This window comes from Serinus canaria, chromosome 8, assembly GCF_022539315.1.
Source record: "Serinus canaria isolate serCan28SL12 chromosome 8, serCan2020, whole genome shotgun sequence".
NCBI lineage: Eukaryota > Metazoa > Chordata > Aves > Passeriformes > Fringillidae > Serinus > Serinus canaria.
In genome coordinates this window covers 29,264,412-29,280,257 of record NC_066322.1, presented here as the reverse complement: position 1 = coordinate 29,280,257, position 15,846 = coordinate 29,264,412, and the positions used below count along the sequence as shown (strand labels likewise).

Sequence of the window (15,846 nt, the reverse complement as noted above, 5' to 3'; positions counted from 1 at the left end):
GCGCTGCTCGCCCCCGCCCCGGCCCCCCGCGCTCCCCCCGGCCCGCAAGCGCAGCACTGAGGGCACCCGCCGGCGGCTGACTTTTCCAGGAGATCCCATGGGAATTGGCCCTGGAGGGCTTCAGGGAGGGGGGACAGCGCCGGCGATGGCTGGGGTGGCTGTGCTCGGGCGGGGGGCACGGATGCCTTTGGGTGTAAGCACAAGAGAGGTGGCGGCGCACGGCGGGGACCCGGCCGCGGCGGGGCCGGCGGGAGGGAAAGGAGAACAACCGGGGGTGGCAGAGCCCATCCCGGCACCCGCGCCAGCCCCGCACGCCCTGCCGAGCACCGCTGCTATTCTCAAGAGTTATTTTTCCATATGGTGTTGAAACGCAGCTCGGCGCTGCCCGGAGCCTCCGCAGAAAGAGAAGTCTATATTGTAGAAAGGTTTATTTTGCCGGGGCCACTGCCCCGTTGCCCAGGGGCAATCCTGCCTGCTCCTGGCCTAGCGGCCGTGGTTTGTCCCCGGGCACGCAGGAGCGTCGCTGCTTTGTACCATGGTCATGCGAGGGGAAGGAATGAAAAAAAAATTGCCTCCAGCCCGGGATGCCCGCTGGCCAAGCTGTGCCATGGCAGGGCCAGCCGGGATGTCTGGGGCTGGCACCTGCAGAGCAGCCACCGGAGGGGTGGGTGAAAGAGGTGAGCAACCTTTGCTCTGAGGGCATTGCAAAAAAATTCCTCCCACGCAGGGGAGCAGGAATTTGGTTAGCTGCAGAAGCACCTACGTGGTGGTGGGAAGGGGAGGCGATTGGGCTGTGAGATGCTCCAGGTGTGGGTCACCCTCCTCCTTTGGTGCCGTGGGTCTGGTGGTACCGAAAGGTGAGTGCAGGCAGCCAGGAAGGATCCCGGCGGCTTTGGCACATCCCACAAGCCCCGTGGGCTCTGCTCCTGGCCAGGCTCACTCAGCACTAGCCCTTGCTCAAAAGCCACATGCCCATCTCCCCCAGCACAGCCACACCCCCTACCCTCAGACATCCAGCCCCATGGATAAGATCCAGTCCCACACTCTCTGCCCAGGGTGCCCAGCTCTGCCCCAGCCCCACAGGGATGCCCTGGCCATGGGGTGCCTGCCACCCTCTCTGTCTCTGGGGTGATGCTGATGATCCCAGGCTGCCCTTCAGGGCGGGCTGGGGGTGGATCCTGTTAGTCCAGGCTCCTTGCAGAGGTGTGGAGGCTCCAGAAGCAGAGGGAAAAAAAAAATTAAAAAAAAAAAAAAAAAAAAAAAAGAAAAAAAGAGAAAAGCCACACAAGAAAGCACATCACTGGTCTGTCCTTGTCCTTCCTTGCCCCCCCAACTGGGTGCCTTGGTGCTGCAGGAGCTGCCCCAGCTGCATCCATGTGCCTCCCCCTCCCCAGCCTTGGGTGCTGCTTCGTGCCAAGCTCCCGGCCTTGCCAGCCCTGGTGGAGAGGGGGACGGGGCAGAGCTGTGCCTGCTGCTCCCATCTCCCTTCAACAAGGCCAAATGCCTCCTCCCCTCGCTGTGTAAATTTTGTACAGTTGCAGAAAGTGAGAGTCTTGTTTCCTGGAGGAATAAAAAGGAAAAAAAAAAAAAACCCAACAATAAGAATAATAATAAAAAATTTTAAAGAATAAAACCTTATTTATTGCCATGTCTTGGGGGAGAAACGATCCCCCCAAATTGCCCCCGGATTCGGGCCCAGGGCGTTGCTTTTGTACCCTGCCTCTAGTGTGTTGGCATGAGATGTGTACAGTCACCCCCTCGCTGTGAGGGAAAGCGATGGCAAATAAACTCGGGATGCTTTTTAGCAGCTGCTGTCTTTGGGATTTTCTGTCTTTGGGATTTTCTTCCTCAGTGGGAGGGCAGTGCTCACCACTGGCATCGCCTGCTCCGGCAGCATTGGATCTTTGGGGTCAGGACTGCCAGGGTCGTGTCTGGATGGTGGCACTGACATCCCTGGGTGATGGAACAAGTGGCACTGGTCATTGTGTCCTGGTTTTTGCTGGCACAGAGAGGTTTGGGGTGGGAATCTCCATGGCTGCCACATGGCAGCCCAAGGTGTCACAGCTTTCCTGCCCCCTGGCAGCAGTGACAGTGGGTGCCTGGCTGTGCCACCGCAGCGCTCGGCGGGCACAGGTGAGGTAGAAGGGCCGTGCCAAGCAGGAGGGGCAGAGGGCTTGAAGCCCCTCCATGGGCACCGGTGTGTTGGCTTTCTATATTTTAATCATTTTAACATTTAATGCTTCTCAATTAAAGTGATTTCCTGGAGTAGATGCCAAGCTTAGGGCGAATGCACATTAACCACTTTCTGTATCGGTAGTTAAAGGCACCGAGGGATTTAACAGCAATCCGCAAGGCTGCTGGGGGAAAGGTTTGGCTGAATAAAGCAGATTATAAACAATAATATATGTCTTTCTCTCCTCCCCCCCACCCCCACCCCTGCTTTCTTTTTTTTTTTGGAAAGGCTCCAACCTCACAAACCGACCTAAAGTGCTATAAACATCTCCAGGGCTGAGCGCTCGGCCCCAAATGTGCTCTCTGAAAGCACCAGCACCGTGGCTGCTGCTTTTCATCCTGGCTTTAACAGAGATTTTTTATTACCCAGCATGTCCATCAAGCCAGGCAGTGGCTGTGCATTACTGCCCTGCAGAGAGGTGGCCTTGCTTGTCCCCAACCTTGGTGGCACCAAAGTCAGTGTGACCCCACTACTGGGGTTGGCATCCTTGCTTCAGCTGCACCCAGGTGCAAAAGCACCAGGCTGTGATGAGCCCGGCCACCACCAGCCTGCAGCTGCCTTGGGCAGAGGCAGGGGGAGCAGAAGCCATGGAGGGGTCTTGCCTAATATTAAGTTACTGGGAAATAACCTGCCCAAGCCATTTTGTCCCCACCATGGAGCCTGGCCTGTGCTGTATGTGGTGTGGTCGAGCCAGCACAGTGATTTCGTCAGCGTCAGCAAACACTGGCAGGAGCCACAGACACTGTGAGAGGCCAAATCCCACGTGTGCCCGCTGCCCAGGCACTCCTTAGCCAAGGGAATGTTCCCAGTTATGTTCCCGAGGCTGGATGTGCTGCAGAACCCGATGGGGCAAGCAGCTCCCTGTCACAGCCATGGAGATTTCCTCTGCTCCCCCCAGGCTGTAAATCTTGTCTGGGAAAAGCAAACTCATGGCAATATCCCACAGGGAAGCCACGGGCTCCTCTTGCCACTCACCCACCCAGAGCAGCAGCCTGCTCCCAGCTGGGGCTATCCCACAGCACAAACCCAGCCCTGGCAGCTCCGTGGGCCCAGCTGGAATGCTGATCAGGCAGCACTGAACCCCGTGCTCAGCCCACATCCATTCAGGCATGGCCACGAGGCACGTTTTTCCCTTCTTCTGGGTACTTGACCAGCTGAGAAGATCATGAAGTGACTGAGACAGACCCAGAAGGGTGGCAGGGTGGGTGCAGGTTTATCTGTGCTCAGCTCTTACCAGACCTCAGCCCTGGAGGAGCCATTCCAGGGATGGACACACAGCAGGAGGCCCTGGAGCTGCTGAGGTAGTGTTTAAAGCCATTCAATCCAACAAAGGGGTAAAAGTCCTGTCAGCTTAGAGAGGCTGATTAGCAACATGTGTTGTGTGAGAACCAGAGGGACAGACAGACACTGTATGACCCTGCTGTCTTTGCAGCTCTCCCTCCCCAGGACAAGAGCTCCAGCAGAACTTCCCAAGGGTTATGGCTGCACTGAGCTGCCTCCCATTCTTATGGCTTCCAAGTCACCCTCTGCAAAAAAAAACCCAAACCAAGCAAACATATCGAGGCATGATCCCAACACTGTGCTTTTATTTATATTATTTGTTTGGACCCAGGGAAAAACAAACAAACAACCAAAAATTCAGCCTGAACGGGAGAGATGAGCATCTCACCTGGCCCTGCATCCCCATGGAGGAGCCGATAGGTCAGCCCATGCTGCTCTGGTGAGACAGCCCATACAGTACTTGTGTTTGATACATTAAAATAACACTTGAGGCCTCCTCCAGGCCCTCTCCCCTTCTCCCCTCTCCCTCCCCCCTCAAATACTGATGAACGTCAGAACGTGCCAAGCTCCTATGCCATCCTGCTCAGGGCATGTGCTGGAGAGCCCAGCCAGACCCTGTGCTTTAAAAGGTCCCCTGGAACCCCCGAGGTGTTTGGGGAGGGAGGGGGGGAAGGGGTGTTTATTGCAGAGCATCTCCGTCCCCCCGGGGCTCAGGGCTGGCCGGGGCCGTGCTGCTGCAGAGCCCGGGTGATGGCTTTGGAGTCCGTCACCTCCTCGGGCAGGCAGCCCTCCTGGTCCCGCAGCCCAGGGTCGGCTCCCGCCTGCAGCAGCAGCTCCACGATGTCCAGGAACTCGCAGGTGGCAGCTGGGGGGGCAAAGGGAAGGGTTAGTGCGGGGATGCTGGCCCGAGGTGGCGGCTGTAGCTGGAGGCAGCAAACGCCGGCTCAGCAGCTGGCCCGGCACAGCAGAGCGCGGCAGGGCTCGGAACACAATGTATCGCTGCAGGAGAAGGGACAGAGCGAGAGCAATGCAAAGCCAGGAGTTCTGAGGGGGTGCAAGCAGCAGCCAGAGCCTGCAGTCCAGTCAGAGGTGCTGGGAGCCGAGGTATGTGCAGGGCATCACCTGGGACACAGAGCGAGCCTGGAACAGCTTGGCTAAGGCTCATTCACATCCAGGACTGGATGTGGGAACGCCTGGGAAGGGCCCCAGAGTGCTACTACAGCACTGCAGGGACCCCCAGAGTGCCACCTGGGAAAGCATTCCCTGCCTGCTTCTGTACCCAGAATTTATAAAGCATTCACCATCTATACTGGATCTGTAAGCCCTTGCCCCTCACCTGCCTCCTGCCCCTCCCAGGGAGCAGGCAGCACATCCCAGACACGACATCTTCAGTATTGCCTCGCTCCTGACTTTTGTCCATCCCTTTTCCTTGCACAAAATTCAGATGGTTCATAGCTGCTGGCCACCACTTCCTCGAGCATCAGCTCCAGGTGACTGTGCCCATGGCCTGGGACAGCTGTTAATGGCACACATTTCATTCCTCACACCTTTACTAGCAACTGTTTTTTCATTCCTCATTTTCTCTGCCAATATAGAGTCAAGTTCAACCTGAGCTCTTCTCTGTCCTAGGATGTCTTACCTAAGGATGCTAAAAGAAAAGAACCAGGAAGATCAGGAAAACCCTTAAGACTGAAGAGCTGGACTTGGCTGACATCGGCAGAAGTCCAAGACCCTGGATTTTCCCTTTAGCCTGTGCAACTCAAACCCCATTGAAGCCAAAACCTGCCTGACAAGGCCATGAAGCTGGCAGCTTCCTCTTGCATTGGTAGCAATTGGTTTTAATCATATTTTGGGTGTTTTTATAAAGCAACCGACTGACTCCTTTAGTAATTAGAGTGTCTTTTGTATTACTCTGCAGTCTTCTACTGATCCAAAAGGACAAGCAGTAATGTCTCATTAAAATAAATTCAATGTGTGAAAGGAGTTTATATTGAAAGGATAAAAAAGGGGTCAAAAAGGGGAAACAGGTTGGTGAGGAAGCAGTGGGGGTGTGGGTGAGGCTGAGCTAAAGGGGGGTACATCCCTCTGCAGAAAACAGACTTCCCGAGGTGCCAAGGAAGCTACGGGGGCAACTTCTGGGGATGGGGAGCTGGTCCCCACAGGGAAAGGTGGCTTTCTCGTCTGGTGCCATGTCCTTGAGCAGGCTGGGGACATCCCTGGGGACGAGCAGAGCTGCTGGATTTATCACACCCTGGGACCCTCGATTTGTCAAGGGCCAGAGCGGCAGCCCTGACACTGGCACGGGTGAAGATGAATTTCCATTCAGCGCAGTTCGCCTCCCGACTCCATTAATCCTCAGGGTTCAGATGATGAATTTTTTTTTATTATTTATTTTCCTTCCAGCGTCCCCTCCCACTGCCCTGTCGCGGCGCAGACAGGGCCGAACAGATGGCGCTTTGCAGGGAAGCCGGAGCGCCCAGGAGGATACAGAGCCTCCCCGCCCCGCAGCCACGTGGCCGCCGCCGCTCGGAGAAGCCTTGATTTCCTCTGGGAGAGGCGGCGGCGATGATTTCAGTGTTCCCCGCGAGCGGCTGGATGGATGGCGAGGAGCCGAGGAGAAGGGGCTGCTCAGCACCGAGCACGCAGCCCCGAGCTCCAGCTGCGGCTCCCGCGGGGCCGGGGCCGCCGCTGGCCTCCGCTTAACCCCCGATTAAAGGCGGGGGCAGCGGCCATCGGAAGGAGCCGGGATTTATAACCCCCAGCAGGATGCGGTCTGACACCGGCTGTAATCAGGAGAGCTGTCACCACAAGGACAGCTGTCAGGCCACGCTGCCGGGTCATAAAAAGGGATGCAGACACCCTAAAAGCAGGGACTGCCTTGCTGATGGGATTTAACCCTTCCCAGGACTCCAGCAAAAGGGAGGGCCCTGTGAAGGCACTGCTCTGCTCAAAGCTGGTGTCCATAGGGGCTCTCCTGCCTCCCCACTGCAATTAATGACTCGGTTGTGAAGTGCTGACTGAAATGGGACTGGGAGGGGACAGTGAGTTCCAGTTTCAGGCCAACAGCCACTTGAATCCAACCCCGTCACCCATTTAAGAAGCTGCTTCCAAGCTCAGGTGATTTATGGCCAGATCAGCAAGAAAGGGAATGAGGATGTCCTGGGGGCAGTGATGGCCACCAGGGACAGCTGGACACCCAAGGGAACACCAGGCCTGTGCCAGCGACCCAGAGGGGCTTCCCAAAGATGATATACAGGGAGGAGAGAGAGGATAATACTCAAGGGGAAGAAAAAATTTCAACACTTCACAAACATTTGGGAAGAAAATCCTGGGAAACTGTAGATATTGAAACACCTGAGCTGGAAGGGTAGATCAGAGAAACCATTTCTGAAATAATGTTCGTTATATCAGTTATGTTTGCTTGTGTTGAACAACTGCCTCAGCCCCCAGCCAGAGGGATCCATCTGCATGGAATTTAAACTCAGGTGATGCATCCACCTTTTCCTTTCACACACTGGGCTTGCTTGAAGCAAGTGCTCTTAGATAACTTACACATGTGCTATGCTTTTGCACCACCTACTCTGAACTCCTCAGTCCTGGAGTTGGGAAAGCATCTTCCCAGGAGAGAGAATGCCCAAAGTGTGCAATGGCTTAGGAAGAGAAAGAGGCACTGTGGCATTTTAAGTGCTGTCCATCTGTGGACAACGCTGTGCTAAGCAACAGATTCACCATTCCAGTCACAGTGATTTGGAATTTGAAAAATTGAGTATCCCACAGGAAAGATCCCACAGGGAGAAATCACACATTATTGTAACTACAGTCTTGGTTCAGGGGCCCTGGAATCTGGGAGTCTAGCTCCAGATCCAATGCTGTGCCTTGGATTGATGTCTGTAAAGCAATTTTGCTATTTTGCTAATGTCCTTGTGGAGAGATCAAGAAGAGAGAGAAAGACACAAACACTTCAGAATGACAAGTATGCTCTTAATTACCGTGACAGGCATCAAGAGAGAGTACAAGACAATAACTGGCTATGTCTTAATTTTGGGAAAAAGATTATGATCCAGATTAAATTGATACTTTTTTCCTATTCCCCGCACATCAGCACCACACACATCACTTCAGTCTCTGCTTTTCTCATTTGGAGATAGAACAATCTTCCAATTAAATCACGTATCTAATTAGCCTGTAATTGTAGGAGGGACACCAACTGTGACTTGCCTCTGCTGATTTTGGTAGTAGAGAAGCTGCTGCTCTCTCAGCTGTGACCAAACAGGTTTGTCACCCGGACACATGAAGGTGGAGGTCACCTTGTTTGTCCCTTTCCCCTGACCTCTGTAACCAGTTAAAACTGCCACGGACCCTCCCTGAAGGCCAAGGGATTTGGCATCCCCTAACCAGAGCCCTTCCTGGCTCTGCAGGTGGCACACCAACATCCTGGAGACACAGAGGTGTACAGGGAAACCCTGCATCATAAATTGAGAGAAAAGGAAGGCTTTAAGGTGACATTTGCAGAGGAGAATGAAGGGAGGGTAGCAATCTTCTCCCAAGGCTCCTACCCCTACCATCCTGGGATTTGCTAGTGGAGGTAGCCAATGGTTAATCAAATCCAGCTTCCTTGCTCATTTTTCTCCTGGAATTTGTTTTCTGTGTATAGAGCATTTTCTCCAGCTGCAAATCCACACTGCTAAGAAGGAACAGCCAAGCTTAGAGGCAGCTTACCATAATGGAGTGCAGTCTGGCCTTCCCCATCCTGAAAAGGAAAAAGAGACTTGATTTTAGAGGTGTAGGTAACATTGTGGTAATACAAATACACCCCAGTTTTAAATAAATAGGCTGAATCCCAGCAATGTTTTAATAGACCAGACAAACAGCCAGGACACCCAGCTACCTGACAGCTGGGATTTGAATCATCATCCACCATCACTCCCTATTGATGGATAATCAATATCTATCCACCCATAAGAGTGCGTGGATCACGTCATGACGTGAGTATAATTCAGTTCATACTGTTATCACTTCCAGCCCATAAAAATGAAGGATTTCAGTCCTGTGGCCTCACTTTGGGATTCTCACTACTCCTGGTGCTTTAATGCAAGATGATTCAGTGCAAACCCAGCTTTGGCCAACTACCTGAGAGAAGGGTAAAGCACTGGGATGCTCACACAGCTCAGTGCGCTGAGCTCTTCAGCACATGGCAGCACACAGGGGGGAAAACAAGTTTCTTCCACCTGAATAAATCTTAGGTCCCTGCCTTCAGAATTAGGTCTACCCCAATACCCAGGTTAAGTTCTGTCAAGTCAGAAAAGGGCAGAGTGCTCAGGGATGAGAGCAAGTTGCCAAACCCATCCCCTTGTGAAACACCAGCAGTGCAAGGGCAAAGCAAGGTGTGTGATTTGTAGGTGGTGGCACACAGCTCCCCAGTCCAGCTAACACTTAAGCCACTGCATCAGCTGCAATGCTTTGGGAAGTGTGTCTCAGACTCCTGTGTCCCCTTCCCAGACTCCTGTGTCCCCTCCCCAGGGCTCTACCACAGTTGATGCTTCACATCCAGTGCTGCAAACTCAGGCACCTCACCCTGCCACCAGCCTCATCCTGCCACCAGAACAGGTGAAATAACAGAAGGAAAGAATTACTGGCCCCTTTGCTTTCACTACCCCAACCAGGATTAGCCTCTAATTCAGTTCTTTGCCTCCTTAATTTATTTGCATCTGTCTATGGAGACTTAAGTTTTAATTACCACCATCTTTGGGATTAAGGTGCAAATTCTACAGTATGCTGTACATTCTGGAGCAGGCAAAAGAGAAAAGAACAGGAAAAAAGGCTGAAATTCCACTCACAGCTGGAAGCATTCTGGTTTCCCACTGTGTTATCCTGTTTGATATTAAGCCTGTTGGGCTGAGGAATTAGGAATGACCTGTGTTTTGGGGTGGGAGGTGCCATGCTTTGCTCTGGGACACCAATATGACAATCACGGCAACAACAGGGATAAAAAGCCAGATGTAACAGGCAATTGCTGCCTTAATGCCCATTTCATGTCTTTTCCAAGCAAAGGGGTGGGAGGTTCTGACTTTTCCTTCCATGTGCCACTACATCCCATTCACGTCACTCAGAGCAGTGTTTGAAGATGCCTCATTTCAGGAGCCTATTTCTGCCCAGACTGTGGGGAGCACAGTGCACATGGGTGTCATTGGATGGTGCCACAAACCAAAGAACTGAGGGAATCACGGCCAGCATCCATTGATTATTGCACACTAAGGTAACCAGTGTGAGCCAGTGCTCCTGAGCTCTCCTTAAGCACATGGCTGCTTGGAAGAGTGACAGGGCCAGCACTGACTTCAGCAAAATACTCAGCAGGGCTGGAGAAGGAGAGGCGGGAGCGCTCGAATGAGTTATTGGAAAGGCAGGATGTCAAATGTGTGGGCTGGGGGATGGGAATCCAGCTCCCCTCTGCATCACCACCTCCAAGACTGCAGCCAACAAAACCCACAGGTGAATGGGACTGGAGCCATGCAGCAGAAACCCCTTCCCACAGGAGTGCTTTGCTGCAGAACTCCCTATTAAAACACACAGGGGTGCTCCAGGAATCCTAGAGACGTTTGTTCCTCTTCCAAAGGCCTGCAGAAAGCACTGCTGTTTCAGCAGCTGGCTGGGGATAACAAGGTTTTTTATTTCTCTTAGATGTACTTCCTGGCATCTGCTGGGCTAAGGAGGGAGCGCAGGTCTCGGCATAGGAAATGCATCCCTTTAATCCCAGTGTGGTTTTTAAAAAGAACTATTAATCCAATGTTATGCAAACATGGTTTGCACTTTATTTATGCTGCGGATTTTCCTCCTGCTTTGAGCCAGCCCAGTGGCCAAATGCTATTTGTTACACTTCTCAGATGCCGTGCTGCTTGCTTCTATTTCCTCTGTGACAAATTTTAATCCAGGTAAATGGAAAAAGCTCTAGTGTGGTCACTCACTAAAGGCCTTGAAAGCCCTTGGGAAGCTGCTGATCTCAATCCCTCTTTGATTTGGCTTTTTGGAGCACCGTGGCTAATTGCAGCCTGATGTACCCGGCTGCTCCAGGTATAGCAACGCTGAGCCTTCAGAGCAAAATGGTCACACCTGGAGACTAATCAAAGATGGGCTGTGAAAGTCAGGATTACAGCTCCCTTTGTGGGAATTATGTGAAACAAATATTATGTGAAACAAATATTGCCTGCCAGGCGCTGCAAGTGTCTGTTTTGCAATCAAACACCATGTGCAGAAGATGAGTGAAGATGAATTGTAGCTGGCCTTGATGCAAGGGGTATTTCCTGATGTGCAACAGAAAGCAGAGGTCTCTTGAGCATTTAGGGTCCTTCTCCCAAGATGTGTCTGTGTTAGGATGGATGGTCCCAAACACGGAATGGGCAGGTACAAGCCTCTGTCCTCACCCCATTGGCATCAGCCAGGAACAGGGCATCTGGAGCACATCCTCTGCATGCAGCCGGGAGTTGCTGGCAGTGATCCGATGGATCCTCTCAGCCGATGGACCAAAGAGAAGGTGCTGAGTAAATGTAAATGGGGAAGAGGAGACAGGCAGCTCTGGGCCAACACTGAGACAGGATGCCTCTGGGAAGTGCCCTTTCATGCCTCTGTATCAGCTGGGAAAATGTCACTGTCAGAGGTTAAAAAGGAGGAAACCTGTTCTGATTCAGTGAACTTCAACATGAAAGAGGGGAAAAGCCAGGCTCAAAGCAGCAATATACCTTCTGTAAAGGCTTGCAAGGCACTGGTAGGCCCTTGTCCCAGAGCCCTTTTAGCAATTCTCCATCTGTAAAAAGGAGGGGCTTGTGGAAATGGCAGAACCCACACACGCAGACAGAAAGTGACCAGGAAGGAAAGACCATGACACACTCAAATGTAGGAGTGCTCAGTCTCCCAGACACATTACTGACCAACAACAGATCTGATTCCAAGATTTCCTCTTGCCTCCTAATGCCCTGTGCTATCCCTGGTGGCTTCCACAGACTCCTGGCACATCCAGCCACGTCAGGGTGACAGCTGAGCTGCACGGCCTTTAAGGGAGATGAAACCCCAAATGTCCATGCCTACCAAATCCATCAAAACAAAGATGCTACAAAATCACTGGTACTTCCTACATGCATGGTCTGTGACAGATGTCACTCAATGAAAATCCAACTACCAGTGGATAACTTATTGGATAACAGGATTTTGTTCTGCTCCTGAGAAATTTAAGCAAGAGAAATGGGAGAAGATGGAGTGAGCGCAGATGGACCAACTGTCTTATCTGCTAAGTGGTACTGTGCCTGCTGCACATAAATTCTGTCTTATAGCTGATGGGATTATACTGGTGCTGCCATCCCATGTTCATTCCTTGGGAATTTCTGTTCCCTGCCTAACCTAACACAAGGTCTGGACTGAAGGGCAGAGAAAAGGAAATGGCTTGGCTAAACCTGCTGAGATGCTGTGCACTCTGTAAGAGAACATTTGCCATTTCAAGTAGACTTTGACTGGCCAGTGTCTGACTGTGGTTTCATGGGACAGTTTTAAAACCAGTGCTGTATAAACACTGATAGCTCAGAGCTGCTTCATTCGCCCTCCAGGCTGTGTGCAGTGGCAGGGTGGCCTGGAGGGAGACACTGCCTCTTCCACCATCTCACCTGTTTTGCTCAGCACCAGTGGAGAAAGAGGAAAAACAAATCCATGCTGGTTACCTGGCTGAGCTTTGGTCCAGCCTGACCCCATATTGGTGATAAAGCTGGGGCTGGACCCTCCACACCAGCACAAGGGTGTGTAGGGGACCCCACACCTCCCTGAGTGCTGCTCCACACTGAGACCTCACCTCAACACCTTCAGCCACATCCCCAAGCACGGACCCAAGCACAGCAGGAAACCTCTACACTAACCCTGCCCTTTGAGGGGTAGCACGTGTGCTCTTTATTTTAAGGTACTTTTCCCCCCATATCTCCTTTCTGCTCATTTGTGGCACCTTTTAAGGTGCAGGGCTCGTTCCCATTGACAGACTCTGAATGCTGGCAGGGATCGCAGGAGATAAGAACGATGAGGTGATAAGAGTGTTTAACAGCACTGGGTCCTGGGCGGCACCATGGGCCAGAGGGAAGATAAATATTTACACTACATCTTTAGAAAGCGAGTGAATAAAAAGGGCCAGAATAATACAGACTCTGAACAAGCACTGATGCTTAGGAGCTGTAATATAAATCTCTGCAGCCTCACGACACAGACTCACTCAAGCCAGGGAGATGAAAAATAGCAGGAAAATACTTCCCTCCACTTTTAAAAAGGGTTTTATTTCTCATTTGTTTCTACTTTAGACTTCAACTTCTCAACAATTTACTTTAACCTCATCATCATCTTATTCTCTCTCTGAAATTTTCTCTCCAAGAAGACTGAGGGTAAGGCTACAGCTCAGCACACCAGAATTTACATGCTAATCCTCACCAATACTAGAACCAGGCAATGGGGGGAAATATAACCAGTCTGAACTCCACCAGATGATTCAGCAGGAGACATCCTCGCGTGCATCCTTGGTCCCAACTCCAAGGCAGCTCAGGCCAATACCAATAGGACCAACACCATGGGACAAAGGATACAGAGCAATCTCTGCTAGAAGCAAAACCAAAAAGCCTGCACTGGTCATGAACAGCTGTTTTTTTAGGGATTGCAAATAACCCAGGCTGACAAGTGCAAGGCATCCTCTCAAGTTTGGTTCCTCAATTAGCTCTCTCACCTCCCCTCTGTGTGCACACAGGGAACCCTTTCTCACTGAGCTGTCCCTCTCCAAGAGCTCCCAGCTCTCTCCTCTGCTCATTCCTCCCATCCTGACCATTTCCTGCACTGTGCCAGGCAGATATCCCCCAGGATGGAAGGTGCTAGACTGGTTTTTATCATCACCTCTTGGGCCCTTCTCCAGAGCCTACTGCCAGGCCATCATTTGGCCTATCTTCTAAGTGCCTCACAGATAAATTAGATCTGCATAGAGAAGCAATTATTACATTTCTAATGGCATGAACCCTTACAGCACAATCTGCTACTGAAAGGCAAAGAAAATTGCATTAGCTTTTGTTTGATTCAAAATTACGATCAAGGGAAGAGGGATGTTGAAGCCCTTTAAAGCCAAGCCTCTGAGCTGGGGATTTTTCTGTCTGGGGACCTCCCTGCTTGTATTCACTGCTGGAGCTCATACTCGTGGTTCATTTAGGAGTACTAATTTGGAGAAGCCTCTGCTTACAAAGCTGCACTTAAAAGCAGATCTAAGAAAGCTCAGAGAGAAGAGGATGCCCAGGAAGCACAACTGGCTCCCTCCTGAAGCCTGCATCTGCTAATGCTCCCAAAGGCCCCCAGCTCGAGGAGTTCACTGTGCCAGGGTTATGCTAATCCCTCATCGCCCTAGTTTCTAACTGGTGCTGTACCTAAATTTCCAAGTGCAATTTCAGTGGGATTTATCACATCTACTATGATCAGCATGTAGTGCTGCTGGCACAGATACAGGCTCTCAATATCCCACTGCAGACATGGCTGTCATTAATTGCAGAACAAACTGATTTCTGAACCCATGCAGCAGCTCATGCAGCAACATTGAAACTCTCAGGGATGTTTTGCTGTTGAGCATTTTCAACCCGTTTTGCAGCCAGCACTCTGAGCCCAGCTGTGTATTTGGACATATTTATAGGTTATCCAAATAGTATTTGCTACTGCCTGTTACTTTCAGCACCAGGCAGCTTGCTGCTCATCAAACAAATGTGCTGGTGCAATAGAAAAACTGCCAGGAAGCTGCGGGGATCAGAACTGTGTTTGGAGAAGTCAATGCCTAAACCTGTAACAAGTGTCACAGTGCTGTGGCTGAGCCAGCCCCTGGCAAACCATGCAAATGCCATCCCAAGCTATGGACAGGATGATATTCCAAAGGGCAGGATGCTAATAATCCTCTTCTCCGGGTGCTTCCCTGCCCCCTCCCTGCATAAAAGTTAGTGCTCCTGTACTGCTTTATCACTTTAGCATGGCTGAGGCAGATACCTGCTTATTTAAGGGGCAGGATAAATGGGCTGAGACAGCTTTCCCATCCCCAATTCACTAGGGAACGCTTGGAAATTCCACCTGACACCGGGAGCGCTCTATGCTCTTAAACAATCTCCCGTCTGATCCGATTGTTCCCCAGTGGGGAGGCAGGCTGCAGCTAGCTCAAGAGTCATTGATTGGATTAACAGCCTAATTCCCAACAGATGAATAGAATACTGATGTCTTGTCAGCCCACATCATAGAAGGAAAACACAATCTGCTTCTACAGCCCTGAAATTTAACCCTTTGCTTCCCCACTCCCCCCTCCCCAGGGCTGGATGCAGGGTCCAGCACTTTCAGCTGGAGATCCTACCTATTTAAATGAGAAAAGATTTATTAACCTTTGGGATACTCTGCCTAATCATTGACATGCCATGGTATTTTCTGTAAGAAACCTTCTTTTTCACCCTTTCCACACACAAGAGATTCATACCAGGGACCTTTATTATTTTTTCTCCTCTCTTTTCCACCTGCCAATACAGGGAATGCTGTATGCTTCACAGCAAGCTGCTGAAAATTCATCAGCTCAGTGATACTTCTCCTGAAACATACAGATATTGAACGTTTTCTGAGTCTATCATTTGATCAGCAGGATGGATCTGCCTGGAAAGGAACATCCAGCTGTGCTGCAGGAGAGGCATCCCTGCAATGCCCTCTCCCTCCAACAGCTCTTGGCAAGCTGTGGGGCAGGGGAATGAAGCTGGGCACGTCATTTGCTCCTGTTCTCCACCTCCTAATGGAGACACTAATGTTTTCTTACCTCATAGAAAGACTGTGATAAGAAATTAATTGCTACTGGTCAAATGTTCACTACCACAGAAGCAGGACTGTGTGCATATTAAAGAGATTCTCCAAGAAAAAAATTATTTATGGAGTCCTTGGCACTGTCTGCCTTTATTTCCTTTTTCAGGAGACAAGATAAATAAAAATTATCTGATTTTAAGGAATTCATTCAAAATTACCCTATTTTTTTTCTCAGATCACTGGGATTCATAATGCTGTGGGTTTTTTTTGCTTCCAACACTCACCCTTTATGCTTGCATTTACAAAACAGGCAGGTATGTGAGGGTGGGAAGGTCCTGGCACAGCTTTCCTAGAGAAGCTGTGGCTGTCCCATCCCTGGAAGTGTTCAGGGGTGGGCTGTATGGGACTCTGAGCAACCTGGTCTAGGGGGAGGTGTCCTTGCCCATAGCTGGGGGTTGGATCTATATGGTCTTTAAGGTCCCTTCCAACCCAAAACATTCAAAGATTCTATATTTTGAAGC

At 51.0% G+C, this 15,846-nt stretch overlaps 1 protein-coding gene across 1 annotated transcript in view; it reads right to left on the bottom strand.

The window, feature by feature from the left end:
* Positions 1–3,791: 3,791 nt before the first annotated feature.
* The window catches only part of ACBD6 (acyl-CoA binding domain containing 6), an 80,157-nt gene continuing 68,102 nt past the window's right edge, over positions 3,792–15,846 (bottom strand). The window contains exons 7-8 of the mRNA XM_009098458.4: positions 8,234–8,264; positions 3,792–4,379 (exon numbers count right to left, since the gene is read on the bottom strand). Of these exons, the coding sequence (XP_009096706.3) occupies positions 4,225–4,379; positions 8,234–8,264 (186 nt within the window). The 3' untranslated portion in view covers positions 3,792–4,224. The remainder of the gene's footprint in view (positions 4,380–8,233; positions 8,265–15,846) is intronic.